This window comes from Dermacentor variabilis, chromosome 7 (genome assembly GCF_050947875.1).
Source record: "Dermacentor variabilis isolate Ectoservices chromosome 7, ASM5094787v1, whole genome shotgun sequence".
In the NCBI taxonomy this organism is placed as follows: domain Eukaryota; kingdom Metazoa; phylum Arthropoda; class Arachnida; order Ixodida; family Ixodidae; genus Dermacentor; species Dermacentor variabilis.
Window position 1 is genome coordinate 87,882,820 of NC_134574.1, and position 26,695 is coordinate 87,909,514.

Genomic DNA, 26,695 nt, shown 5'->3' on the forward strand with positions numbered 1-26,695 from the left:
ACATGGCCTACAGCACCATGCGCGCCGTTACCCGCGCATTATCGCGTCTCGGTGGCCGCCGTCTATGACGCCGTGGTCTACAGCTATTGCCACAATGGGATAGCACATAAACAAAAGTAACAAAACAAACAAATTGGCTGCACCATACACTTTCACAAAAAAAAGACGCACGGATTACACAAGTGTAACGGCAGGCGAGGCGGCTTGTTATCGCCACATAGGTTTCCCACTCACTTAAAGCGGGAGACACTATACAGTAGATAGTTGGCAGACATTCGAACAAAGGTCACAAATGCGCACAAAGACGACAGCACGAGAAGTGCTGCACTCGCAAAGATGCTGTATTTTTTCGCCATTAACTCATCGGGCGCGAGTTGACAACAGCCGCTGCAAGCGCTACTGCATCCGCATCGCCGGCCGTGACACGCCCCCTCGAAACTCAGACCAGCTTCTTGACGGAGCCGAGCAGCAGCACGACGTCGGGCCTGCGCTTGAGCATGAGCAGCATGAAGGGCCGGTCGACAACGAACTGCGCCAGGGTGCGCGTCTCGTCGAATGTGGAGCCGCTGCTCAAGGCGCTGGACGAGTCCGCTGTTGGAGCGGGAGACAGGGCCCCGCTCGGCGGGCTGGTGGGTGGACTGGCGCCCATCGACGGCGGAGAGACGAAGCCGTGGCCAGCAGAGGGAGAGGAGGCGGCGCTGTCGGAACCCGTGGCACCCTTCCGGTTGGCGTGCAGGACGGCCACGTGGCGCGCGCCAGACAGGTGCGCGCCTTCTGCTTTGCTCAGGTACCTGCGCCCCAAAAGGACGCGTCCCACGTAACTTGAGCCAAGACTTCGAAAATGAAAACCTCTTCGGACACGAATTGAACCGAACTATAGTGTTGGCAATAGCATAGAGTAACTCAGCCTATATTTTTTTAAATTTTCGCCAGAACTAATCATTTTGCCATCATCATCATCATAATCATCATCATCATCAGCCTATTTTAGGTCCACAGCAGGACGAAGGTCTTTCCCTGCGATCTTCAATTAACCCTGTCCTGCGCCAACCGATTCAACACCCTCTGCTGCATTACAGGTCTGGCCGCCACCCTGGTCAGGTGCTCCACAGCTGCTGGGAACTGAGGGTCATTGGTTGATCGAAAGAGTCATTTGGGAGGTAGTGGCCGGATACTGCACAAGGGAGGCCAATTCTTGTTTCGGTGCGGGAGTGTCTTTTGTGAAAACTTAGTGGGTCTTCCTGATTGGATTAGTACAGCCCCACTGGCTCTCGGCATTTTTGCCGGTGTCAGGCGGCACCCCCCAAGCCGGGAGGTTATTTCATTACACTTATTCACGAAACTTCTTAATGGTATAGAAAAAGACGAATAAACTCAGCGAGCGGCGAGGAATGACTGGATAACGCATCGTTCATGATCGGCGTGGAGACCAGACATCTATCACGAGCTAATTAGATGGATCGCCTCAAGACCATGCGGTTGGCTCGACGAGCACAGAATACTAAGATTCTGCAGGAAGCACAGTTCCTACTTACAGATCCTACCATGGACAAGCCCAAGCTTTCAGGTATTTTTGACCGCCTATTTGCTAGAAACAATGTGCTCTCGAAGCTTAACGATGCGCTCGAAGAGGATATTGCCGACGATGAGCTCGAAACAGAATACGGTACTGCTGCACAATATAACGATCAAGCTATCAGCATGCTTGCCGAGATTCGGTGCAAGATCGACGCTTTGGGACGCGTGGACAGTACAGCGGAGTCTGCTCCTCAGAATGCAACCCCGACAGTTCCTGACGGTATGCCCAGAATTGGCCCAAGGCTACGGAATCTTGATATGCCGACATTTAAAGGCGACATTCACAAGTGGGCACCTTTCTGGGAGCAGTTCGAGCAGACTGTTCATTTCAACAACGCTATAGCAACAACGACGTAGTTTTTCTATTTACGACATTATCTTGCCGGGGAAGCGGCAGTGGCCATTGCCGGTTTAACGACTTCTGAAGCTTGCTACTCAGATGCCGTAGTAGAACTTCTCAAAGAAGATTTTGGCGATTGTCAAAGAATAGTGCAGCACCACCTGGCAGTGCTTCGCCATCTACCTCATGTAATGTCCGGAAGTGACGTACGCGGCCTCAGGCAGCTGTGTGATGCCGCGCATCTAATTATCCGCTGTCTGACTGCACTAAAAGTACCCGCTCTCAGTTTCTCTACAATGCTGATAGATATTCTACAGAAAGTATTGCCATGCGAGATCGTTCTTGCATATACGCGAGGAAAACGGAGTCAGACTTTACGTTAACATGGGCCTTATACCAACCTCTCGGAGTCAGGACCTGCAGCAGCAACATCGGAAACGGAGTTAAAAGAGCTGCTCATGTTCACACGTGTTGAGTTAGAAAGCCGAGAGCAGTGCAACACATCGTCACAACGATATGTCGATGACCGTGCTGAGAGAACTCGAGGAAGCAGCACCGCTTTCATACTGCACAGTGCATCATACAGCTGAAGCGAGTGTTTCTTCTGTCGATCTAAGAAGCATGGCACACGCGCCTGCGACGCCAACCTATCTCTTGTTTCCTAAAAAGAGAAGCTAGCTAAGGATAACCGCTGTTACAGATGTACTTCACGAGGTCACCAGGCACGGTCTTGCCATGTCAAACCCACGTGCTCAGTTTGTCAAGGAAGACACGCTTCGAGTATGTGTGACCCGAACTACAGAAAGAAAGATACTACAGCGGAAACTTCGAGACAAGCGGTGGCTTCAAGTGGCACAGCAGGGATAGTTTTGTCGCAATCAGTAATGCTTTGCGACAAAGATTCCACAAACGCTTGCGCAAAGACGGACAGAGAAGTGTACTTGCAGACTTTTCGCTCGTTTGTCGTTAAAAATAATAGGTCCAGATACATCAGAGGGATTATGGATGGAGGCAGTCAGAGATCATTCGTCGCAGAAGATCTGGCTGTTAAACTACAACTGCATGTACTGGGAGAAACCAGAATTTCATTCAACACGTTTGGCAACGCATCCCCAACTTCTGCTAAAATACGAAAGGTTGTTGAAGTACCACTGCGTATTCAGCACTGTTCCGACATCCATATTGTTCAAGCAATTATAGTGCCAGTTATCTGTCACGATATTGCTGCGCTGACAGCTGATAACAGCTTCATTCGGAAGCTGCGATGTATGCTGACGACAAGAATTTTCTTGAAGCGGATACTGAGAACGGCCTCAACTTCTTAATTGGAGCTGACCATCTTTGGGAAATCATGACGGGAGAAGTTGCAAGGAGCATAGAAATTCTAGGACTGGTCGCAATCTACACGGCATTCGGATGGACACTGCAAGGACGGAGTCACCAAAAAGCCTTTCTTGACTGCGACGCTAAGGTTATGGTCTTTGTTCTGCGAGTGGAAACGATTACTGACGATGACACAACCTCGCAGATTCTACAGTCGTTCTGGCAGCTCGAAGCAATGGGCATCACGGATTCTCGCGAACCTCCCTCTCCAGAGTCCATTGAACGGTTACGAGTAACAATTCGCAAGAAAAATGGCAGATACACCGTGGCGCTGCCTTGGAAAGAAGATCAGAAACCGCTACTTGGAAGCAACCGTGATACCGCGCTCGCACGTCTACAAAAACTGGCAAAGAGGCGATCAATGAATGAAATATTATTGGAGCGATACAACCTAGTCATCCGACAATACCTGGAGCTAGGACATGCTGAAGTGGTACCTAAGAGCGTTCCTATTGATCGGGCCACCTATTATATGCCACATCGGGAAGTTATACGAGAGGAGTCGCTGACCACCAAACTCCGGGTCGTGTTCGACGCGTCGTCACACGGTAAACGCGTTCCATCGCTCACCGATTGCCTGTATAAAGGGGTGAACCTCAACCCAGAGTTACTACAAGTACTGCTTCGCTTTCACTGGTTTCCGGTCGCCATCAACTCGGATATCGAGAAGGCATTCTTACAAATTGAGATACAGGAGACCGACCGAGATGCATTCCGGTTTCTCTTCTTTGATGCGGTTCCCGTCACCCAAAATAGTAACATTGTCGAATAATGCATGACCCGGGTACCCTTTGGATCAATATCAAGCCCTTTCTTGCTCATGGCGACTATTCATCACATCTTGGATAAAGCTTGTGAGGACAAAGCACTTGCTTCTATTTTGAAGAAGTCCTTTTATGTAGACGAGTTACTGGTGGGTGCGGAAACATTCGAAGACGGTCTGAGCGTCCATGAGCGATCGAAGTCAATTATGCGAGATGCAGGCATGAGTCTCAGAAAATGGAGGACCAATAACCAGCAACTACAGAACATTTTCGACAACCAGGAGGAGCTAGTGGAAGGTGCATCAAAGGAATCAACTGCAGTTTTGGGCATGCAATGGGATATCGAAACTGATTACTTCAAGTTTTCTTCCAAATCTATAGCCCAATACTTATCCTCAGCTCAGCCGGAAACAAAAGGTACAATCTCAAGGCTGCTTCCCGAATTTTCAACCCTCTTAGTATTCCCTCGCCTTTCACTGCCACCGCAAAGCTTTCGTTTCAATGCCTGTGGCTTTTAGGTCAGTCTTGGGATGACGAATTACCAGAGGAGATCAAGACGACATGGACTGCATGGTGCACAGACATAATCCAGCTGGGCTTCATCAAGATTCCGCGCTGCGTAAGAGATGGGCTATATGGAGCGGTGGAGAAGGCAGAGCTGCACATATTCGTCGACGCCAGCCTGAAGGCTTATGGAGCGTGTGCCTATTTGAGAACAGTTGATGACGGCGGAAATACAGCTATATCAATAATGGTAGCGAAGTTTCTAGTAGCACCTACCAAGATTTTAACACGACCGAAGCTCGAGATTATAGCTGCGTAGTAGGAGCCAGATTATTAAAATACATCTGCTCATCGTGGGATTCAGCGCATTTTTTCTGCGTCATGTGGAAACACTCAACGATCACACTGAGCGGGATCCGGAGTGACCGTAACAAGTTTGGTCGTTTTGTGAAGCACAGAGTGACTGAAATCGCAGCATTTGATGACCCACTGCTATGGCGTTACTGCCCAGGAGAAGACAACCCGTCAGATTTATGGACTAGGGGTGTAAGTTTAAAGATTCTACGTACATGTCACAGCTGGTGGAGGGGACCTGAATACTTATCCTAGCCAAGATCAACCAGGCCTACAGACTCGGACATGAGCACACCGATCTACGAAGAGTCAGAGTGTGACATGCTACATGTACTTCTTCAAGCGCCGAGAATAGTGGACACCCTGATTGACTTAAGGAAGTTTGGCAAGCTACAGGAGCTCCTGCGCGTCACCGCCTTGGTATTTCGATTTGTGAATCGATGTCGTATTATTCAAACGTCGCTCGTTGGAACTATTTCGACAGAGGAGCTAGACAAGGCTGAAATGTTCTGGATCTGTCGTGTCCAGCTGGAAGTATTCACAAATGGCATTGAACACCTTCGGCTTAGAGACACTGTCCAGAAACGCTCCGTGCTGCACGATCTCCACCGTTACCTTGATCACAGCGGGCAGCTTCGACTTCGTGGCCGATTTGAAAGAATGAACACTACGTATTACGAAAAGCATCCGGTTACTCTACCGCAGAGGCATCCCTTCACGGCCTTAGTTGTTACTGAAGCTCACTGTAGAGTTTTAGATGGCGGTGTGGCAAGCACCATGATGCAGATTCGACAGCGTTACTGGGTTATACGTGCTCGAGAAGAAGTTAAACGAATCATCAATGCTTGCTTTCTCTGCAAAAAATACAACGGCAAACCTGTAAAGGTGCAATTTGCGCCAATAACTGAAGACAGGCTTCTCACAACATGGTTGTTTGAAGTTGTGGGGTTAGACTTTGCAGGCCCACTATATGTAAAGCAACATGAGACTGATGGAGTTACATACAAAGCTTATATTCTTTCGTTCACATGTGCGCCCACGAGAGCTGTACACCTTGAATCGACGAGTGGAATCTCTACAAGCTCCTTCTCACTAGCGTTCCGTAGGTTTTTGGCTCGTAGAGGAGCGCCCGCAACACTGAACTCCGATAATGCTCTCGCATTTAAGAGAGCATCGCGAGGCCTATGGGACATTTGGAACACCACGAAGAGCTCACCATTTGCATCTTTGCTCTTGACACATCGCATAGAATGGAAATTTATAATGCCAGGTGCGCCTTGGTGGGGCGACAGGTGGGAGAGACTTATCCGATCAGTCAAGTCATCTTTACGCAAAGTGCTGGGAAAGAGAAAGCTCAACAGCGAACAAACTGAGACTGTACTGCTGGAGGTAGAGGCGGTTATCAATTCAAGACCCCTAACCTATACGTATACGGATGCTATAGAACCTTTTCCACTATGTCCTGCTCATTTTTTGGTCGGGAGCTCATTTCTTGCCTCTCCAGAGCGAACCAACTATGACGACGAAGCTCGAAGTGCACAGGCTACGGACGTGACCTCAGCAAGAAGTTGCGATACCGCTAGAAGCTCGTGGGCCACCTGTGGATCCGATGGAAGAAAGAATACCTCCTCGAGATGCAGGCACTTCACCTCTACTCATCGCATCCTAGTAGCAGTCTACAAGAAGACGATGTAGTACTCATCGAGGAACCTAACATCTCTAGAGGTATTTGTCCACTGGGACGAGTCGTGGATGTCTTCCCTGGTCAAGATAGAATAATCCGAGCCTGCCGTGTGAAAGCTCAAGATGGCAAGCTTATAAGAAGTCCAGTGCAGAAATTGTACAAGCTTGAATTGGACAACGCTACTGGGAGAGGGGAGGAGGGGAGTATGTAGAAAAAGACGCATTAATGGAGCAGGCGGGCACTGCGAAGAGAAGAAGTTGGAACAATGAGTAGCTCTTTGTCTGCTTTCCTCGCGTCTCATTAGTTTTATACAAATGGCTTATGACCGCAAGTGCAATACGCAAAGTTCAAGAGCACGTTCAGAAATCGCATAATAAATTGTTTTCCACGTGACATGTCTCAGGTAGTTCTTTTTTCCGCATGCCAAAGAAGAGCCGCGAAATACGAAAGAAAACGAACACGTGATGGGGCGCTTGGGCGCACTCCTAGTGTACTACGCTCAACTAACAAAAATCTAACTTCTGTATTTGATTACGTCATTTCTCTACCCTCGTGCCCATACACAGCCTGCCGAACGCAAAACATACCCACTGCGGATGTGTCTCTGATATAGTTTACCCTGCATATATTTCTTTCGTTAAAAAGAAAAGCGCATCCTCCATCCTGAATTTCAAACAACCGATATCGCGATAACGAAAGATCATATTAGCCAGCTTCTAGAGTTTCTTTATACCATGAAAGTTCACGTTAAGCGTCTGACGCTAAATTCATGTACTACTTCGCGTTTACGTCTTAAGACACCAACTTATTTGTGTGCTGAACGAACTGGAACAAAGTATGTGCTTGCTAAGTGCTCAGAATATTATTACACTACTATATTAACCTGTGTAATCTCCAGGCTTGTGTGCATGGAAATACATGTTAGTTGTACGACATGTGACGAAATAAAGTGCTCAAAGGCAGGAAGGAATGACACTGGATTATTTTGCTCTTAAGGCATGCAACCAGAATTTTAGGCGTGCAACACGTGCTTTAAGCCAGGCAGTCTTTGAAAATGAATAGCGGCAGAGTTTCAGTTTCTGTGCCATTTTTGAAGACTATACGCTTCGAAAGAACGCCACAAACCACATGATCAGTAAACGTACACTCAATCGAACCTAACGTTGCCGTTGCTTGAACGCGTTCTGTTGAGGCGCAGCAATCTGAAAACGTTTTTCATCCTATAAACTTTTCTGCATTCCTTAGTTCCACCATTTTACAGAAACAACCGTACGGGTATAAACTACACGAGTTGTTTGTTGACATAAAACCAGCTTTTTGGGAGAATTGGCGAAGTTCTATCTTCAACCAAACCATGTGGCCAGGTTACTCAGATTAGTTTTGCGCTGAAGCACAACCAAACTTTTGAAGGCAGTTTTTTTATTTTGCCAGTTTAGTTTTTCTTGGTCGCTTCATGTTTGTTTAAGAAAAAAACTGGACTTTTAAGCAGGGGCCACAAACCAGGCCCATTAACTCTTCCGCACGTATCTGTGGCACAGCGTGCAGCACATCTAGACAAGTATAAGCCAAGCGAGGAGATCGGCTTCCGCACAGTTGGGTATCTGAAAAACAATGCAGTTTTCTTCTTGCCCATTTTTACGCACTCAGTGGGTGTATCGGCAGAACTTTCCCTTGAACTTCGTAATCAACCGATAATGAAATAAATGTGCAAAATATAGTTAAAGATTGTTTTTCTGCAACATAAGAATCAACTAGGCGCAGAAATTAAACACAAAACCGTGCACGTGTACTGCTCGCTGTGACGAGGTGCGAGAAAAGCACGGCATTCTTTTTTCTTTCTGAAACTCAGGGCGAGGAAAGAGCGACCTGTTTAGTGACCGCGATTACGCATCGCTGGTTACATTGTTTCGGGATTGCATTGCTTCGCTTAATGTTAAGTGACTTGAGAGCGAGGGAGTGGAACCGTAAGTAAGAACGTTCGACCACCTCTGTTCCCATTGATCAATTGGGAGAGATGGGTTGTTGAACCGACGGCGATACCAGATACCTTAGTCCAGCAAATGGTTAGCGGCATTTTGCGTGCACAGCTAGGGTCTAGCAGGCGGTTGCTGAAACGACTTGAGCAGGACACCATAAAGCGACAGGTTGATGTGCGCGAGATACACGAGCTGTGTGGTGCACCGCTGAACAACGTTCGTCTGCTGCGTTTAGCCACAAACCAACAAGCCGTCAACATAAGGAAAGAGTTCATACACCCTCCACCTTAGAGAACTTCCCAGCAGCAATGATGAGTTGGTTTGATTTCATTGTGGAAGATTTTGCGCCCATTAAATGACAATAGCAAAAAAAAAAGAAACACAGACCAGCGCAGCTTAGGCATATAGCAAACTTAAGGTCGCAGTCATCTGGGACCACGAACATCCAATGCTCGAACATTCCCTGCACGCGTGCGGGACAGGAGATGTATACCTAAGGTTCGCCTCGTCCGTGAAGAGCACGCCGAGGCCCATATCCTTCAGCACGGGCCCCAGGTCGGTGACGCTCCGCAGCTTGAGCCTGGGCATGTACACGGTCACGTTGTGCCGCTCCTCGAGCCGTGCCACGCAGTGAAGCAGCCGAGCGGCAGTCAGCCGCTTCTCGAGCGCCGCGAGGCCGTCGAGGCGGCGCGGCAGCAGCACCACCAGCGAGACGTCGCGGTTCTCGTACGGGAGCTCCAGCACCGTCACCTGCGCCGCGAGGAGGAGAGAAGCGGGTTTTTCACGCGTATGCGGGGTCTCCCGCCCTCAATGTAAATAATGAAGATGCTGCGGGGACTTGTCGTCAACATCATTTTAGACATCTGATCCGGCTTGTTACACACAGCGAATTCACACAGCAATGTTTCGACAAATGGACTTGTCTTCCTTATTCTCGTTTCGCTCATCGTCTTGAATTTCCATCTCCCGCCTTCCCCGTGTTTTCTTTGCAGTTAATTATCCCTCGTCCCATATGTCTCATGCCATTCGATACCCTTCATGCGCCTAAACAAAACACCACAGCTATTTTTTATTTCCAACAGGCGCCAATGATTTTTGTCTATTGAGAATTTATTTTCGCAACGTTTGTTGCATTCCAAGACTGATTCGACGCGAACAGCAGCTATTATTCAGTAGCCTTGGTCCAGTTTACAATATGTGGACTCCATGCGTGCCCTCTCAACAGGAACGTAAGATTTGAGAAAACGAAGTATTTTATGTCCAGCATTCTTCGATAGAACTCATTCAGGCACATTAAAAATTAGCCTGATGTAAAGGGTTGCGATAAGCAATAAAAGAAATCAACCTGCCACAAAATGGCATGCCGGCTACGGGAGCATAGACCTGCACGTCTACTTTAATTCCAACTCATTTCACTAAAAAAACTTTACAAATGTTGTTCACATCTGCAGTAAAGTTCCATTCAGAAGAGTGTCAAGTGCTTTTGTTGTCGAAGCGCGCGGAATCGTGCATATATAGAGTGCCTGAAGGAGTTACGGACCGAAGAAGTGCTGGAGATTCCATTTGCCGCGCCACCTACTCATCCTACAACCGAATCCATTCATCGACTTCGTGCACCCGCTGATGGCTTACGTTCTCTCTGTTTGAACCCGCGCCGAATGAACAAGCTTCACCGCGGAGCACGAGATTCCCTGCCCCCCAACCGCGGAGTCCTCTGCACTCTTTTCCTCCTCGTGGTGTGTTCCGTTCATAACTAATGTGTAAGCAAGGCACGGACCTCCAGCTCCGAGCACCGGCACATGCGGAAGGAGCCCGTCTGTCGCATCATGGCCACGGTGACGGCGGCCTCGGGCGTCTCGTGGAAGTCCCCGCTGACCGGCTGGAAGGAGTGCCGCCACGCTCCTTCCAGGCGGATGCACGAGAACAGCACGACCAGGCTGTGCTCGTCCACCGAGCCCGGCGGGAAGATGTCGTGGCCCGGCTTGAAGGCGAATGAGGAGAGGGCGCGCGCCAGGGCGTCCATGGACAGGCGGCACTGCTCGGCGTCTTGCGCGAAGTTGCGCCTCACCAGCAGGTACGACAGGCGCTCCTGCGGGGGAAGCGTTGCCAACACGCCGGCGCTTCGGCTTCTCGCGTTTTTCTTTTCACAAATGCGAATAGAGGAGCACAGAATAATACGTTTCAGCTTAATGAGGCGAACTATAGGATTTCGATCTTCATGCGTATATATAGTGTGAAAGAGGTGATCATGATCATCCAGTCCTGTTCAACAGGGCCAACGCACGCGGGTTTCCATTACGTCAAGGGTGCAGACATGCGAGAGCCACGCCCCCTATGACCGAAGCTTCTGCGCACGTACTACAAGTTGCGAGAGAAAAATGCCTCTGCTGCGCCTCGGTGTTACCAAGTAGTACACGTCTTGCTCCGTCAGTAGCTAGCCGATGGCGATGCGCAAAACGCGAGAACTCGAGCTCTTAACTTCCATCCAAACTCGATAACAACGGCCGATAGAGTCCGTAATGGCGAAACACACAACAAATTCGCCGTAACAACGCGACATTATTTATTGGTCAACGGCCGCTAAAGCGACATCTGTATTCCTAAGCAACCGTGCACCCTCGCGTTTCGCTCCCCTTGGTAGGAACCTAGGCCTGGTGGTGAAGCGTAGGTAAACAACTCTCGGAGACGTCAAAGAGAGAAACGATGCAATAATATGCACGAAAGAAAGGGGACAAAATTCAGCTGAACGCGCAAATCAAACTACGGACCTCCCAATCACGATTGCAGTACTGTGACTCTACGCCATAAAATGCAAACGTGGAGAGAGCTTATTCCGAAGTATTTATCCGCGGTCACGTAATGCAGCTCCGCTAGCGTGGGACAAAGCAAGCAAAGCGCGTCCTCCTTCATTTTATCTGGGCGCAGTCCGCATATATTTCTCTCGTAACTCACGCATACGCACAAGGGTCAAGAAAACAAAGCGTATCTCAGGCGTGTCGGCGCGCTTGACAGAACGGAAGGCGTCCAAGGCAGTGGCGACGAGTTACGCCGGTTTCTACGTCCTGAATCTAGCGCGCACCTTGTAGCCTTGGACTGAGCTTTCGCACAGCGTTCATATATATTTAGTGCCCGTCGCCTCCTACGACGTTCCCAGGGGAGCGCACTCGACGTTTCATAGCCTGAAATGCCTTCCCGGAGTCCGTCGCGAACACTGCTAGATCGACTACCCACAAGCCATTTTGATGCGAAAGTGTCAAATCGCCCGTTGAGTGAAAAAGCTGGCGTCTGCAGTCTGTAGCAGCGAAATGGCACCTAAAGTCCCATTGGCTGCGACACCACGTCACGAGCGCGCCTCGACGTAAGCAGAGCGGGCCAAAGGCCCACCCACTTGGCGATAGCGCACCAGGCGTTGCGTGAGGATAGAGGACATCGCCGCAACGCCACGTCGCCGTCGCTCTCGAAAGCCGGCGCGCGTAAGGCCCCTTAAACTTCGTAAAGTAGCGACACTCTCCTCCTCCGCCTTCACTCCTCCTCGTTTCTCCTTTCACGAACGGGTGGATGTCCGATTTTCTCTTTAATAATTCCTTCTCTCCACCTTGCGTGTCTCCGCAGAACTATTACGTCAAACTCTTGCCTTTGTTTAGAGTTGTTGATGAATTCGACTTCGCCCTACCATTTGGTAGCCGCCTGATTAGCTCAGATGGCAGAGCGGCTGCCCCGGAAAGGCGGTGGTACCGGGTTCGAGACCCGGACCAAGACGAGTTTTTCTTCAAGTGCGAGGCTTTTCTTTCGAGAAACGCGTATGGGTTTCCTTTGTAGCAATTGCTACGAACGGCTGGATGTCTGATTTTCCCTTTATTAATCCCTCCTCGACTGTGGCGCCGCCTACACTGCTCCAGCGTAGCAACGGCGCCAACATGCCTCCTCGCCACTCCGTAGACACTTCTCGAGCAAAAATAACGCTGATGCACGGCGCAAGGGCCCATGCGATGCTATTAGGCCTATAGCGGCGCCGCGTCAGCCTCGGCCACCGCGCGCGAGGAGGATGCGGCATTCTTCAAAGCATATGGCACTGCTTTACGAAGTTTAAGCGGCTTTAGGCATCCGAGCAGACATCGCAGGGTGCTGCCACTTGCTGGCTCGGGCAGCACGTACCACTTTCGTCTGCCGGTCTTGCTAGTCGCTCCTGCTTCCTAGGTCTCCTGTCGCGCAGGACGTCGGTGGCATACGACATTGGTAACGCAGGCTCCTGTTCTTTGCCGGCTCGGGTAGCACGTACCGCTATGGTACATTATTCGCAGCGCAAAACTAAAAGGACCACGGAGCAGCGTTCAATCGGACATTAATGGTTTCGCATTCACAACTCATAAGATGTGCTTAGATGTCCTCGTATATTGTTTTCCTTGTCTAATCCTAGGCCATACTCAGACAAAATATATTCTTCCCGTCATCTCTGCAGGAAGGAAGAGGAGAGAGTTCTAGCCTCATCATCATTGCCGACCATCTTCATGAGACATCAGTGGTCGCGTCGCGTAGATAAGAGACGGCAGGACGCAATAACAAACTGCAATCTCGTGGCTATAGACTACATAGCTACCCGGGCACTGAGCTAACCGCTCGATGAGCCGTTGTTTTGTGCTGCACAGTGACGACGGCATGTCATGCCAGTCGCCAATACCCCGTCCTACAAAACGATACTAGGGAAGCGGACCGCTCTTACAATATGTTGACAGGAGTTGCTGTTGGACTAGTTGTAGCAGGTTAAATCTTGTTATGATGCGCGCATGAAGTAACCTGTGCCTAACATCTGCGACACCAACTGTATAGAGCCGCTGTCAACAAGCAGCCGAAGGCAGCAGTCAGCAGCTCTTCCGGTTGGTTCAAGTGTATACCTTCAAAACGGCGAGTGCACATCGAGCTCCGCGTCGGCGCGAACGGCGAGTGCTTCGACGTTGGAAAAGCGGCCGCTCTGACAGCGTCGACAGCGCTAGCTCGGTAGTGCGTGCCGCGCACGTGCACAGCGCTTTTAAAAGGTTACTTGTGTGTCGGCGTGAGACCGAAAAATCGGAAGTCACAAGTGCGGTATTGTGAGATGCAACAGTTCCTACGGCAACGAGGCGGGAACAAAGTTCTATGACTTCGCAAGGAGGCATTGGGTGCAAAAGCGGTGACACACCTGATTCGCGGGCAAAAATAGGTCCGCTTGTTCTTTACTTTTTGAAACTGCCATATTTTTGAGCGACCATGTAGTCGTTCAACAAAACCGTCGATGTTTAGCACGTATATCGTTGTGGGAGTTGTTTTAAAGCTGCTTAGCTAGTCAAGCAATTTATATACGTGCATTATTTAAATGCGGGGTGATTCGTACATGGTTTTTGGCTCATCAGAAACTGGGAAAATTGGTGCCCGCAAAGCATGCAAAAATATGCAGCACTTTGTGCACAACGTGAAATTTAATGGCGAGTTCTGTCCTGCTTACAACATATATATTTTTGCAGAAGTCTACAGGAAGTCCGCAAGCGGCTCGCATTGATGGTACGAATGGTAGTGTGAGGCATACATCGGTCGCTCGATATGTTGAAAATTGCTCGATATTGCTGGGAAATTGCTCCCAGGAGGGTTGCATGGATGTCACTGTCACTGCATGGATGCTGTCTCGGACTTAAACAGTGTGCTAATCCGTGCTTGAGGAATACAGCGGCCAGAAACCTCGACGCCAGCCATCGAAGCAACCGCTTTCACGTCGAGAACATGGCCCGCTCGAGTAGAGTGTTCGCCTTTAACTATATTTTCACCTAGGAAAAAAATTCAGTGTTGCACTCCGTCAAAAAAAACCGGTCGTTATGAACAGTGAAGCACTGCTCGCGGTCGTTGTACACATCCAAGCGTGGCCGTGGCGTGGGCGTTCCCGACGCGGTTCCCGACGCGTTCCCACGGTATAAGCAACGAGTTTGATTATTGGGGGCGAGCTCCACCACTGGAAAAGCTGGCGCCACCGTCGGCGTGACGGGGCATGAGGGATCACGTGGACACAGCGGCCGCGTCGGCTGCTTCGGAAGCGCCGAAGCGAGCTGAAAACGAAAGTTTCCTGCGCCGCAGTTCTGATTAAGTGGTGAGGCTTCACCGCCTTGGGTGTCTGCTCGACAACACCTGAAAGTAATATAATATGTATTGGCTGCCTTTGGAGGCGTGCAGCATGGTAGGCTACTGCTCGGTGCCGCAGTGCCGGACGTACGCAGCGGATCCCGGTGTCAGCCTTATCCACACATAGCCGCAGTGCAAAGAGCTGCATGAAGCTTTGCTTGCGAAACTTAGAACCGGCAAACAGCCATCGGCTACAACTCGCGTATGCAGCAAGCACAGCCGCGAGGAATATTTCTGCTACGGCGCCGGGATTGCGCGATGTTCGGTGAGCAGCAGAAAACGCGCTGTGAGACGCTCGCTCACGCACGCTGCCCGGCTAATGTCAAGACGCTTTATTAGGTCTTTGAACTTGTTGATACTACAGTCTGGCAAGTTCACTAGAATGGAAAGGGAGCGGTAAGAAGCGCATTAAAAAAGGCATGGCATATATGGTCATGTTTATGTTATGAATTAATGCACTGGATTACGAAAAGGAAGCAGAGGGAAATCGCACGCTCAGAAGACCGATAAACACACAGTGCGACGCAACTTGAGAAATAATATTGAAATGTCCAAGAATTTAGAAGAGAAGAAAAGATTGAATCGTCACGACGGCACATCCCAGTCGCCGTAGGCGTCGAAGTCTTACAACGAAATTATATTAGAACAGTTCTGATAGCGTCCACGCAACAATGGTTCCTCGTGTACTGTCAAATGATCATATGCTGCGGCCTGAAGCTCACGGCACGGTGCGAAAAGGCGCTCAAAGCGAAAGCAAAACATTGTGCACAGACATGCATGCAGACGCGCAGTCGGTCACTCCGAACCCGTGCGATCGCTGTATTGACGCTTCATTCTGTTATGCTTCATTCGGTTATGCAGACAGCCCAGTATAACAACATATTAAACATAGTTTACTCTCAGCGTGTGCCTACCTTTCAAAGAAGCCGGTTCGGGAGACTCCATCGTGGCGACCGCGCGCAGTGGCGTTCACTGTACGCATTCGGTAAAGAGATAGCGTCTGTAAACGATTCTGTGCTTTCAGTTTGCCCAAGATTACTATATCGACAGTCAAAAACTTCCCTCGTTTTGAGAGTACCTACCTAAATGTCCAGGAGGGCTGCCGCGTGGTGTTTTTATCTAGCGCCGTAAGCGACCCCTATAAGGAGCGCGCCGCGTGATCCCTCATACTACGCAAGGGAGGCGCTTCCGACAGATGGCGACTCCGTAACCCCTCGCCGCCAATACCGCAGGAAGTGAAATAATCCCGCCAGGGAAGAAACCAGCGCTGGCGTCTAGGATGAAACTTGACGTGCGGACGTCTATGGCGCGTTACCTGCATCTGGTAGTAGGAGTGGGCGAGCGGCACGCTGTCGTCGTGGAAGAGCGCCATGAAGCACGTGTAGGTGAAGTGTTGCACGCGCAACTTGGGCCGCCGGAAGGGCGCCAGCGTGGCTCGCGCCACGCGGTCGTACGAGCGCGCCATGCGGAACGGCGCCCAGTGCACGTGCAGCGCGCGGCCCAGGGCGGCCGCCGAGGCGCTGGTGCGCGAAGCGCAGCCGTGCAGCAGCATCACCAGCATGCCGGCCAGCAGCAGCGGCGACACGAGCAGGTTGCGCGTGTCGCCGCCCTCGCGGAGCTTGCGGCTCACGTCCACCGCGAACTGCAGCAGGCAGCCGCTCATCTCGGGGGCCATGTTGAACGACGGCTCGCGGAGCCTGAGGGGAGCGAGCCTCCGTCAACGCGAGAGCAGAACACGGCAACAGCATGCCATTATCCAGCTAGTCGACAAAGCGTGAGCCTCAGAAACAGCGTGAGCCCCTCCTTTTTTCTCTAATCGAGAAGGAGTAACTACGTCAAACTTTGAGCTTTCTTTTCTTCTTCGCAATATAAATGACATTTCTGATCACAGTGCATCAACCTTAAGCCGGAATGGCAAGCAACATGCATATGATACGTATATATGAAAGGCAAGAAGCAGGCACAACAGCGTCTTCTTCATTGGGTTATCACGCAAATTTATATTGCCATTTTTTCTTCTGGTAGCTCATTTTCACTGGCAAACGAGTCATCGTTTTTGTAGAGTCGGAGAGAGAGAAAACGCTGGCATATATAGCGTAACGTAGGGTTACTGGAAGAGAACCGTGCTTTCTTAAATACTTTGTTATCCCTTTCGGTAGATCTCGGTCGCAATTTCAAGTAGCTACCGGGACGCCACAGAAGCTACATCGTCCTGCGCGAAGTCAGAACAAAGCTACCACGTACCAAGCATGCTTTGTTTAGTATGTTCTCATGCAAAACAAATGTTCCCCCTCACAAACAATCCCTCAGGACTACTTGATTGCTAATGTCTGTCTAAGTTCAGGTAAAATGATGGCGTACCTGTATTATGCTAGAGCACACAATACCATTGCACATGCGCTTCTGCAACAGGGCACCATCTCCGATTTCTTGCGCAGTTTGCTTGCTTTTGCGAAAACAATTGCATTTAACTGGGTGCACGCGTCGCACGCCGTTTGGTCCCTCTGATTCGACAACTTCTTGCTGATCACGAATGATAAGCCACCGGCATGGACTGAGCGCCGGGAAATCAGACGACAAAAGGTCACCAAAAGACGCGCCCGCAATTTGCCTTTTGAGAAATGCGTAAAAACCTCCAACGATCCCACATTTGTCACTGTTCTAGAAAACAAACTCTTTATGAATTGATGAGCGACCATCTTGTTTCGCGAATAGTTCGTATTTCCTTTCTCGTCAAATTAGCAGATATGGTAAATAATGAACTAGGCGTTCTGTACATCACTTTAGAAAGCGCTCAAGAAATTGACGTACTGTTTCCAACAACCCTTGCCACTCGATGAAAACGGAAAACACACATGTGTTTTCATCGAATTGCAGTGCATAGAGCTTCCTGCAATAGTTACTAGAGGAAACTCTGGCGCTTCTATCGTTTACATATCACGGGAATGATGGTTAGTACAGTGATGTATTCCTCTAATATTCGTGCTTGTGACTCCAAACGTTCTTGTCGTATTCTTTATTGTGCAGTGTCGTGATAAATTACCAATGACTCGGTTTCCGAACATTGCGAGGCAGGTAGTTTCTGCAAAAATCCATAATGCTTGCACATTGCTGCATTCATAGCGCAATGTTTTGTTGAAAACGATCAACGTGCGAGATCACAAAGCCACTTGAAGCCAGGACAAATTTGAGACCAACCCGTGAGCTAACCACCATTTCCCTGCCGGGTGCTCCGCCATACTTGCAGCTCCCGCATAACACTAACGCCAGAATTCCCTCTGTCAATTTTTGTACCACGCTAGGTATGCAACCATGCCACACATGCCCTTATACGCTCCATGGCTTTACATATATAACCAGAAGTAAATAAACCGGAATCTCGGGAAAATCCCAACGGATGTATGCAAGATTTTAGGAAGCACACATAAAATACCTCGTCAAAAGTTGGTGTCGCTCCCGTAAACAGGGACTATACTTACGCGCTACTACGAGTACTACTACGAATACTACGAAGTAAAACGTACCCGCATTTTACATTAGTAGATAAAGATTTGGCATCAGTTCAGTTTTTGCACCACCAAGCCTGCCCACTTTCTCGTAGTGCCCTCACCTGGATGAGCCTTCAAGGGCTCCATTCTTCCTATCATGCACCGCACTGCACCCCATGCACTCTCCTTTCTGCGCCCCTGACGCCATACGTCGCACCAACACACTGTGCCCTGTTTCGAACACTCTAGTGCCGTTCTTAGCTATAATGACGTCACGTTGTCTCCACGGGTCGCGTTTACTCGGAGGTCCACCACCACGACCGCGCAATTTTAAAGCGCTTTGCCCGAACTTTCCCGTGGCTGCTAAGTTGGGCAGTCGGTCGGTAGGTCGTCCAATGCTGCAATACATATCTGTTCTGCAGATATGCATGCAGTCCTGCATATATGAAATAAATCACGACATAGCACCTATAAATATTGCCACCTGGTGTTTTGAGCCAGCGAACAGTCAGCATTGCGTGCCCAGCAAAACGGCGAAGAAGACGACGAAGTAAAACATCCCGCGCCAGCTGGAGAACCGTCGCTTAGTGCCTGGCATTTTTCTTCTCTGGCTGCTCGTACAGTTACTCACTCTTGCGTTAGCGCGTGACAAACTGGTGGAGGTGCTGGGTAATATAATCTACGCACCACACCCCTCCGAGCAGTAGGATCTCCAGCCCCGTACCGGTGGTTATGCCTGTACACCGTGCCAGCAGAACGATCCATGCACGAGCCCCTGAGTTTGCACTCCTCCCAGAGAAAATGGCAGTTCCGACCACGCCAACAGGTATGGAAGGCCCTACGCCGATTCATTGTACGCTACTGAATCTGCGAATGCCAAATCCCTTCCACGGCGCCATACATGAGGATGTTGAAGATTGGCTGGTCCACTATGAACGTGTTGCCGCGTTCAACAAGTGGGATGACGCAGAGAAACTGAAAAACGTATATTTCAGCCTTAACGATGGTGCGCGTGTTTGGTACGAGAACCGTGAAGATGCCCTAAATTCATGGGCAGAGTTCAAACGCTGGATTCTTGAGACGTATGCGAGCCCTGATCGCCGGGAGTGAGCTGAGCGTGATCTCCAGTCCCGTATACAAATGCCGAATGAAGGTGTCGCAATGTATGTCGAGGACATGACGCGCCTCTTTCGACGAGCCGACCCCAGCATGTCGGAAGAAAAGAAGGTGCGGTACCTGATGCGCGGAGTGAAAGAGCAGCTATTCGGCGGTCTCGTGCGCAGTCCTCCCAAGACTGTGTCAGGGTTTCTTTCCGAGGCCGTCACCATGGAACAGACGCTTCGGCAGCGGGCACCATCATGCGAACGCCAAGTGAACGCTGCCTCACCTACGGACTACTTCGGAGCTCTCGGGGGCCACGTCGATTTCTTTCGAGAGCTCATTCGTTCCGTAATCCGCGAAGAACTCCAGAAGCTGTCGGTACCCTCACAACCGACGCTCAACTCCTTGTCCAGCGTTCTCCGTGACGAAGTCCAGCAAGCGCTAAGAGAACCACCCTTCAACACAGAAACTCGACGCTAAGAACTGACAGCTCCCGTATGTCGTATGCGCAAGCTTTGAGGCAACCTGCCCCACCTCCCTCCCCGCTTCGCACCGCGTGCCCGGCCATGCTACAGCCCGTCCAAGCGGCCTCGTATTACCAGGGCCACTGACAGGCCCCAAGGAAAGCAGACGTGTAGCGGGCACCTGATCGCCGTCCCCTTTGCTTTCACTGTGGCGAAGCTGGGCACGTCTACCGACAGTGCTCCTATCGAGAGCTCGGACTACGCGGATTTTCTCGCCGCGACCTAGGTTCGGCCAGCGTCCTCCTGAAATTGAAGAATACGTTGCCCAGCAGTGCGGATCCCCATCAAATCGACACCAGTCACGCTCCCCTTCGCCACGGCGGTTTTCTCCGACTCGCCGTACGTATTCGAGCGTGCTGTGGGGTCGGTCGCCCAGCCCGCGCCGGGAAAACTAACCACAGCGGCCTTTGGGGGCGAGGCCGCTCAGTCTGGACGTGCTCAAGTACTCCTACTGACGCGTACGCGGACCAACGATACATCGACGACGACAGTATCTGCTGATTACAGAAAAAGAATTTCCTTGGACAGTTGTGTACTGCTCGACGGTCGCGAATTGACGGCTTCAGTGGACAATGGAGCGGATTATTCTATAATCAGCGAAAAACTGGCCACCCTTCTACAGAAAGTGACGACGCCTTGGAATCAAACGCCAGTTCGTACAGCTGGCGGGCACATCGTCACCCCACTCGGCATGTGCACGGCAAGAATACAGATTCGCGGCTCTACGTTTGTTGGCAGCTTGAGCATTCTCCCTGAGTGTTCTCGAGACAAATCATCGGCATGGACTTTCTCAGGGAGCACGGAGCTAACATCGACATTCGACAACGCCTCGTCACTTTCTCGACAAAGAGCGCCGCAGCGACGACCAACACCATCCACCCTTGAGCATCTCTTCGTGTCATCGACGACGCTGTCAGTTACCACCACGTGCAAGTGTCGTGGTTCAGGTGGCATGTGACAGACTCTTAGACGGTGAAGCGGTCGCAGAAAGCAATCGCCCTCTCCTGCTTTCTCAAGGTGTTTGCGTAGCAAGAAGCCTTATTGATCTCCATGATGGTCACTGTTAGGTTCTTGTCACGAACTTCAGCTACGAACACCGGCACCTTTTCCCCGGTACTGTCATCGCCTACGCCGACCCGATCGCCGATGTCACTGAGTGTTTTGTTTCCGAGGCAATCGATAATGCTGAAGCACCTATACGCAACGTCGACATTAGTCCAACGCTTCCTGAAGAGAACAAACAACCCCTACGCGAGCTGTTGCTCGAGTTCCACTCTTGCTTTGCATGGTCGTCGAAGATACGTCAAACGTCGATTACGAAACACAGTATCATCACCTATGACGACGTGCCCCCTATACGGCAACAGCCTTATCGTGTTTCCCCGACCGAACGACGTGCGATTCAAACGCAGGCGAAGGAAATGCTTAAAGACGGCGTAATACAGCCTTCATGCAGTCCCTGGTCATCGCCAGTCGTTCTTGTTAAAAAGAAAGATGGCACGCTTCGGTTTTGTGTTGACTACCGGAAGCTAAACACCGTCACAAAGAAAGACGTGTACCCGTTGCCTCATGTCGACGATTCTCTGGATAGACTGAGGCACGCGAAGTATTTCTTCTCTATCGATCTGAAAAGCGGCTACTGGCAAATTGAAGTAGATGAGCGGGACCGCGAGAAAACTGCGTTTGTGACTCCGGACGGCCTTTACGAACTTAAAGTACTCCCTTTCGGACTCTGTTCCGCGCCAGGCCCATTCCAGCGAACGATGGATACAGTTCTCGCTGACCTCAAATGGAAAAGCTGCCTCGTCTATCTCGATGATGTCGTCATATTTTCGGAGACTTTTGACGAGCACCTTCGACACCTTCGGAATGTACTCGAAGCCATTCGATCGGCTGACCTCACACTCAAGCCAGAGAAATGCCATTTCGGTTACGAGGAACTGATGTTCCTTGGTCACGTCGTGAGCGCGGCAGGTGTTCGGCCCGATCCCGAGAAGACTGCTGCCGTAGCTGATTTTCCCACTCCAACCGACAAGAAAAGTGTCCGACGGTTTTTGGGCTTGTGTGCCTATTATCGACGCTTCATTGAAAATTTTTCGAAGATCGCAGAGCCGCTATTTCGCTTTACACGTGACGACGTGTCATTCCTCTGGACTGATGAACAACAGACTGCCTTTGCGGAGCTACAACGTCGATTGTCTTCTTCTCCCATGCTCGGTCATTTTGATGAGGATGCTGACACAGAAGTCCGCACTGACGCCAGCAATATCGGTATCGGAGCTATCCTGGTGCAACGGCAAGACGGGACTGAACGAGTTATCGCCTACGCGAGCCGCACTCTGTCACGGGCAGAGTCCAATTATTCCACCACAGAGAAGGAGTGCCTTGCGGTTATTTGGGCTGCTACAAAGTTTAGGCCGTATTTCTACGGGCGGTCATTTAGTTGTGACCGATCATCACGCTTTGTGCTGGTTGGCCAACCTCCGAGACCCTTCTGGACGATTGGCACGTTGGAGTCTGCGACTCCAGGAATTTAACATCACCATCGTATACAAGTCAGGTAGGAAACATGAAGATGCTGACACGCTAACAGCACCTGTTGCATCTCAGGATCCTGACGAGGAAGACGACAGCGCCTTCCTGGTAGCCCTCAGCAGATCGGACCTGCTCGCTAAACAACGATCGGACGCTGAGTTAAGGCCCATCATTGATCACTTAGAAGGAGGCATCGCGTCCATTCCTCGCCCACTTTCGCGACGGTTGTCGTCATTTTGCCTACGAGAGGGCATCTTATACAAAAGAAACACAGGTGCCGTCGACAAACCACATCTTCTAGTAGTGCCTCAAGCCCTTCGCGACAACATCCTATTAGCCTGCCACGACGAGCCGACATCTGGTCACTTGGGCTACTCAAGGACTTTGAGGGTACGGCAACTGTACTACTGGCCTAGACTGACTGCTTGCGTCAAACGCTACGTGAAAGGATGCCGTGAATGCCAGCGCCGAAAGTCACCACCCTTCAAGCCTGCAGGCCTTCTAAGACCCATCGACCCTCCGCGTACGCCGTTTGATCAAGTTGGAATAGACCTTCTTGGACCATTTCCCTTGTCTTCCTCCAGCAATAAGTGGATCATTGTCGCAACTGATTACTTCAAGCGTTACGCTGAGACGAAGGCACTACCACGTGGGACAGCATCTGAAGTAGCCCAGTTTTTTATACATCACATTGTGCTTGGGCATGGCGCACCATCATTCATAATCACTGACCGAGGGACGGCATTTACGCCGAAGCTTCTGGAGGACATTTTCAAGTTGAGTTACACGAGTCATCGAAAGACCACTGCATACCATCCTCAGAGTAACGGCTTGACAGAAAGACTAAACAAAACAGTGGAAGAGTGGAAGACATGCTCTCTATGTACGTGGATGTGCAGCACAAAACGTGGGACGAAATCCTGCCTTACATAACGTTTGCGTACAACACTGCCACACAGGAAACTACACGATTTACGCCAATTTGCCTCGTTTATGGTCGAGATGTTCAAACTATGCTATACGTCATGATTCCGTATGAAGACATCGATCAGCTCGACCTGTTAGTCCCTGACGTCGAGGAGTACATTCAGCCTGCCGAGGAAGCACGTCAACGGGCCCGTGTCCACATAAGACAGCAGCAGTGTACAGATGCCATAAGGTACAACGTTCACCATCGACAAGTTACCTATGAGCCTGGTGACCAAGTTTGGGTTTCGACCCTCATTAGACGGCGAGGCCTCAGCGAGAAACTCCTGAGCAAGTACTTCGGACCATACACAGCCCTAAGGCGTGTAAGCGACGTGAACTATGAAGTGGTTCCAAACGGAGACCTACCATCGCCCAAGCGCCGTTTACCACGCGCAGAGACTGTACATGTCGTCCGCCTCAAGCCGTATTTTGCACGGTGATGTTCAGTGTATTGGTGGAACAAACTTTTGTTTTCTGCTGTCGTCGCGTCGTCCTCCAAAGAACTGCGAAGCGTTTTTTTTTATTTTTTTGTTCCCGACGACAGAACCCTTTTTTTTTTTCCCTCGTGTGCATGCCCGTATGTGTGCTAGCGCGTTTTCCCTTTTTTTCCGTCTTATCTAATGTGCGTACTTTCGTGTGCGTCTTGTGTTTGAAAATCGAGTCGATGCTTCATTGGGAGGGGGAATAATGCCTCCTGGTGTTTTGAGCCAGCGAACAGTCAGCATTGCATGCCCAGCAAAACGGCGAAGAAGACGACGAAGTAAAAGATCCCGCGCCAGCTGGAGAACCCTTGCTTAGTGCCTGGCATTTTTTGTCTCTGGCAGCTCGTACAGTTACTTACTCTTGCGTTAGCGCGTGACAATATAATGCCGGCTCAATGGTATTTATAAAGCACGCATGCCTTTTAATATAACAACGCATGATATTCAACGGCGTCATTCAATGGCTGATATTCAAGCCCAGAAGCTATATTGGTATAGTATTTGCTCGTGGGTGCGCTTGCTATGTGTTGTAAGGGATTCGAAAGTAATAAAAAATGCAGCCATGCATCTACGGTTCTCTAATTACTTGGCAGTTTATCCTGATTCCGTGCAAGCTTCCCGCTTGAGTATCGTAAAAGCTGCGTAAATTTCATTTTGCAGTGCTAGATTTTTGGGGTTCCAAGATATAGTGACCATTTCATGGCATATTAATCCAAATAAGAAAGAAATTAACAGGAAGATGGGAGACGAAGTTATTAACGATGGCCTAGCGAGGGATGTCGCTGGAGCCAACGTTTCGACGATGCGGCTCGTCTATATTATCAATTACTGCCCTTGCGAATCCAAGACCCATTGAAGTAATTGCAGCGCAATTCACTGTTCCATTAAATAGTGCATCGATAGACATGGTAACGCTAAATTTGGTGGTCCTGCCGCGGAATGAGCGAATGGATAAGAGAATGACTACGAATGAGGCCTTTTGAACATTCTTTGCAGGCTTCACAAGGATAACGCAGCCGTTCATCTAAACAGCCCTGGTGCTCGTCCTGGTGCTGCTTCTGTTGTGGCCTGTAGCACGGAGCCGAGTGATAGGCACCTTGGGCCGTGGAGCCCCTCGCATCTCTTCCTCACTCTCTCCGGTGGTATCCGGAGTCGCGCCACAGGCGCCTCCAGGCAGGGATGGGGTCACAGAGGACGAATTCCAGAGTTGACAAGCTTCAGGCATGTCACGTTCTTCGAGCATCTTCATTCCGTGGCACGACCCAGAGAGATCAGATTCTACACGCTGCGGGCACTTGTAACGCACTCCTCAAACCTCCCGATCACAAACACCGTATAGAACTCTGGCACGAACTCCCTACTCTGGAGATCTGACTTTGGCAGCTGCTGTCCGTTTTTCTGAACTGGGACCTCACTTTCTCTGGGCATCGATGCTTACACAAATCTTAACCGGTCATATTTCATGTTCTACAGAGCTTATACCAGCTCTGCGTCACTGGACATGACAGTCTCGTCTCCATCAGAATTTTTCCATGAAACAATAGACTCCCAGTCAGTCAATGCTGGAAAGGTTGTCCGATTCTATCGTGGAGATTTTTATAGTGCCGCAGGTCCTTGATTACAAATGGATGGATCTCTCCATCTTCCACACAAGCCTTGACATTCGCTGTCACGGGGCCCACCTGAAGTTGCAACGAAGTTGAAGAGATATACCAAAACGGCGATGGGTGGTTCTCTAGCGTACCTATATACTCGGGCTTAAATTACTTGCACCAGTTCTAATGTTCTCGCCGATTCTACCGACCACAGAGTGGTCGAATATGGCAAGCTTCAGGCTCCATGGAGCCAACGTTTCGACAAGGGGACTTTTGCTCATCGGCAAAATCAAGTTCTTGGTGAAAGGTTGGCTCCAAGTTGATGCTTCCCTTGTTCGCCTACTGTTGACCACTTCAACTTTTCATCTTCCTGTGAACATTCGTTTTCTATGGATACCTTGACAGAGCAATAGAAAAATTCTGATAATTACGCTACTGAGTTTCTTTCCGCATACCTTAAAGGTAATCTTGTGCAATTTCATGTCATTTGATTGATTGACATGTTACCAATACTTCAGCATCTCATTGCCTATCGCTCAATCGCAGTTCAGGTGCCCAAGCATGCGGCCTACCTCTTAGTTTCGGCGTCCTCGTCAGTGCTGTCCATCTCGGACGAGAGGCCCTCGTCAGTGGTGGCCGGAGCGGGGGCCGCACCGTGTGGCGTACGGGACAACCGTGAGACCGCCGACGTCGACGACGTCATCGAAGACGACAGGCTCGAACGATGCGGCACCAGCGACGACGACCTGCGGCTCCCGCGGCGCGACTTGGAGGACGACGCCGAGGGAGACGTTGACTTGCGCCGCGACGATCGCCGGCGGCGGTGGTGTGACGACCGCGACGAAGGGACGTACTCCTCGCCCGAGTCCGACGCATCGTCATCCCGGGTGGCAAGGGTCCACTGGGATGAGCGACGGCGCATTGCGACGGCTTCCGAGAACGACGACGCGTCACAGCCGACAGAGGAGAACGCTTCTTCTTCGTCGTCGTCCTTCACGAGGGGTACGCGCAGATCTAAAGAAAGGTTGGGGCACGCGCTTGTACTTAGGTGATGGCGATGATAGTGACTCCTTGAAAAATCCGAGGACACCTAAGCACCTCTTAGTTGTGAGCGCGAAAACATTAATCGTCTACTCGAACGCTGCTGAGCGGCCATTCGAGTTGGGAGCTCATGGGGAAACGAGCGCGTTGAAACGCTTGGCCAACGCTTTCTAGATAGCGCTTATCTGGGAACTTATTCGTTCCTTACGTCTAGCCTTTACTCTCGGTATTAT

At 50.3% G+C, this 26,695-nt stretch overlaps 1 protein-coding gene across 2 annotated transcripts; it reads right to left on the reverse strand.

Moving 5' to 3' along the window:
- Positions 1-292: 292 nt before the first annotated feature.
- Positions 293-26,516, reverse strand: LOC142586917 (iris-like). Of its 2 annotated transcripts, XM_075697800.1 has the most exons (5): positions 25,994-26,515; positions 16,043-16,424; positions 10,361-10,672; positions 9,077-9,333; positions 293-791 (listed from the first exon to the last, which is right to left on the reverse strand). In XM_075697800.1, the coding sequence occupies exons 1-5, from the start codon at positions 26,341-26,343 to the stop codon at positions 440-442; spliced, it is 1,653 nt and encodes a 550-aa protein (XP_075553915.1). In that variant the 5' UTR covers positions 26,344-26,515; the 3' UTR covers positions 293-439. The 2 variants fall into 2 exon arrangements, with proteins under 2 accessions (XP_075553915.1, XP_075553916.1); XM_075697801.1 differs by lacking the exon at positions 10,361-10,672 and having other exon boundaries at positions 25,994-26,516.
- Positions 26,517-26,695: the final 179 nt, after the last annotated feature.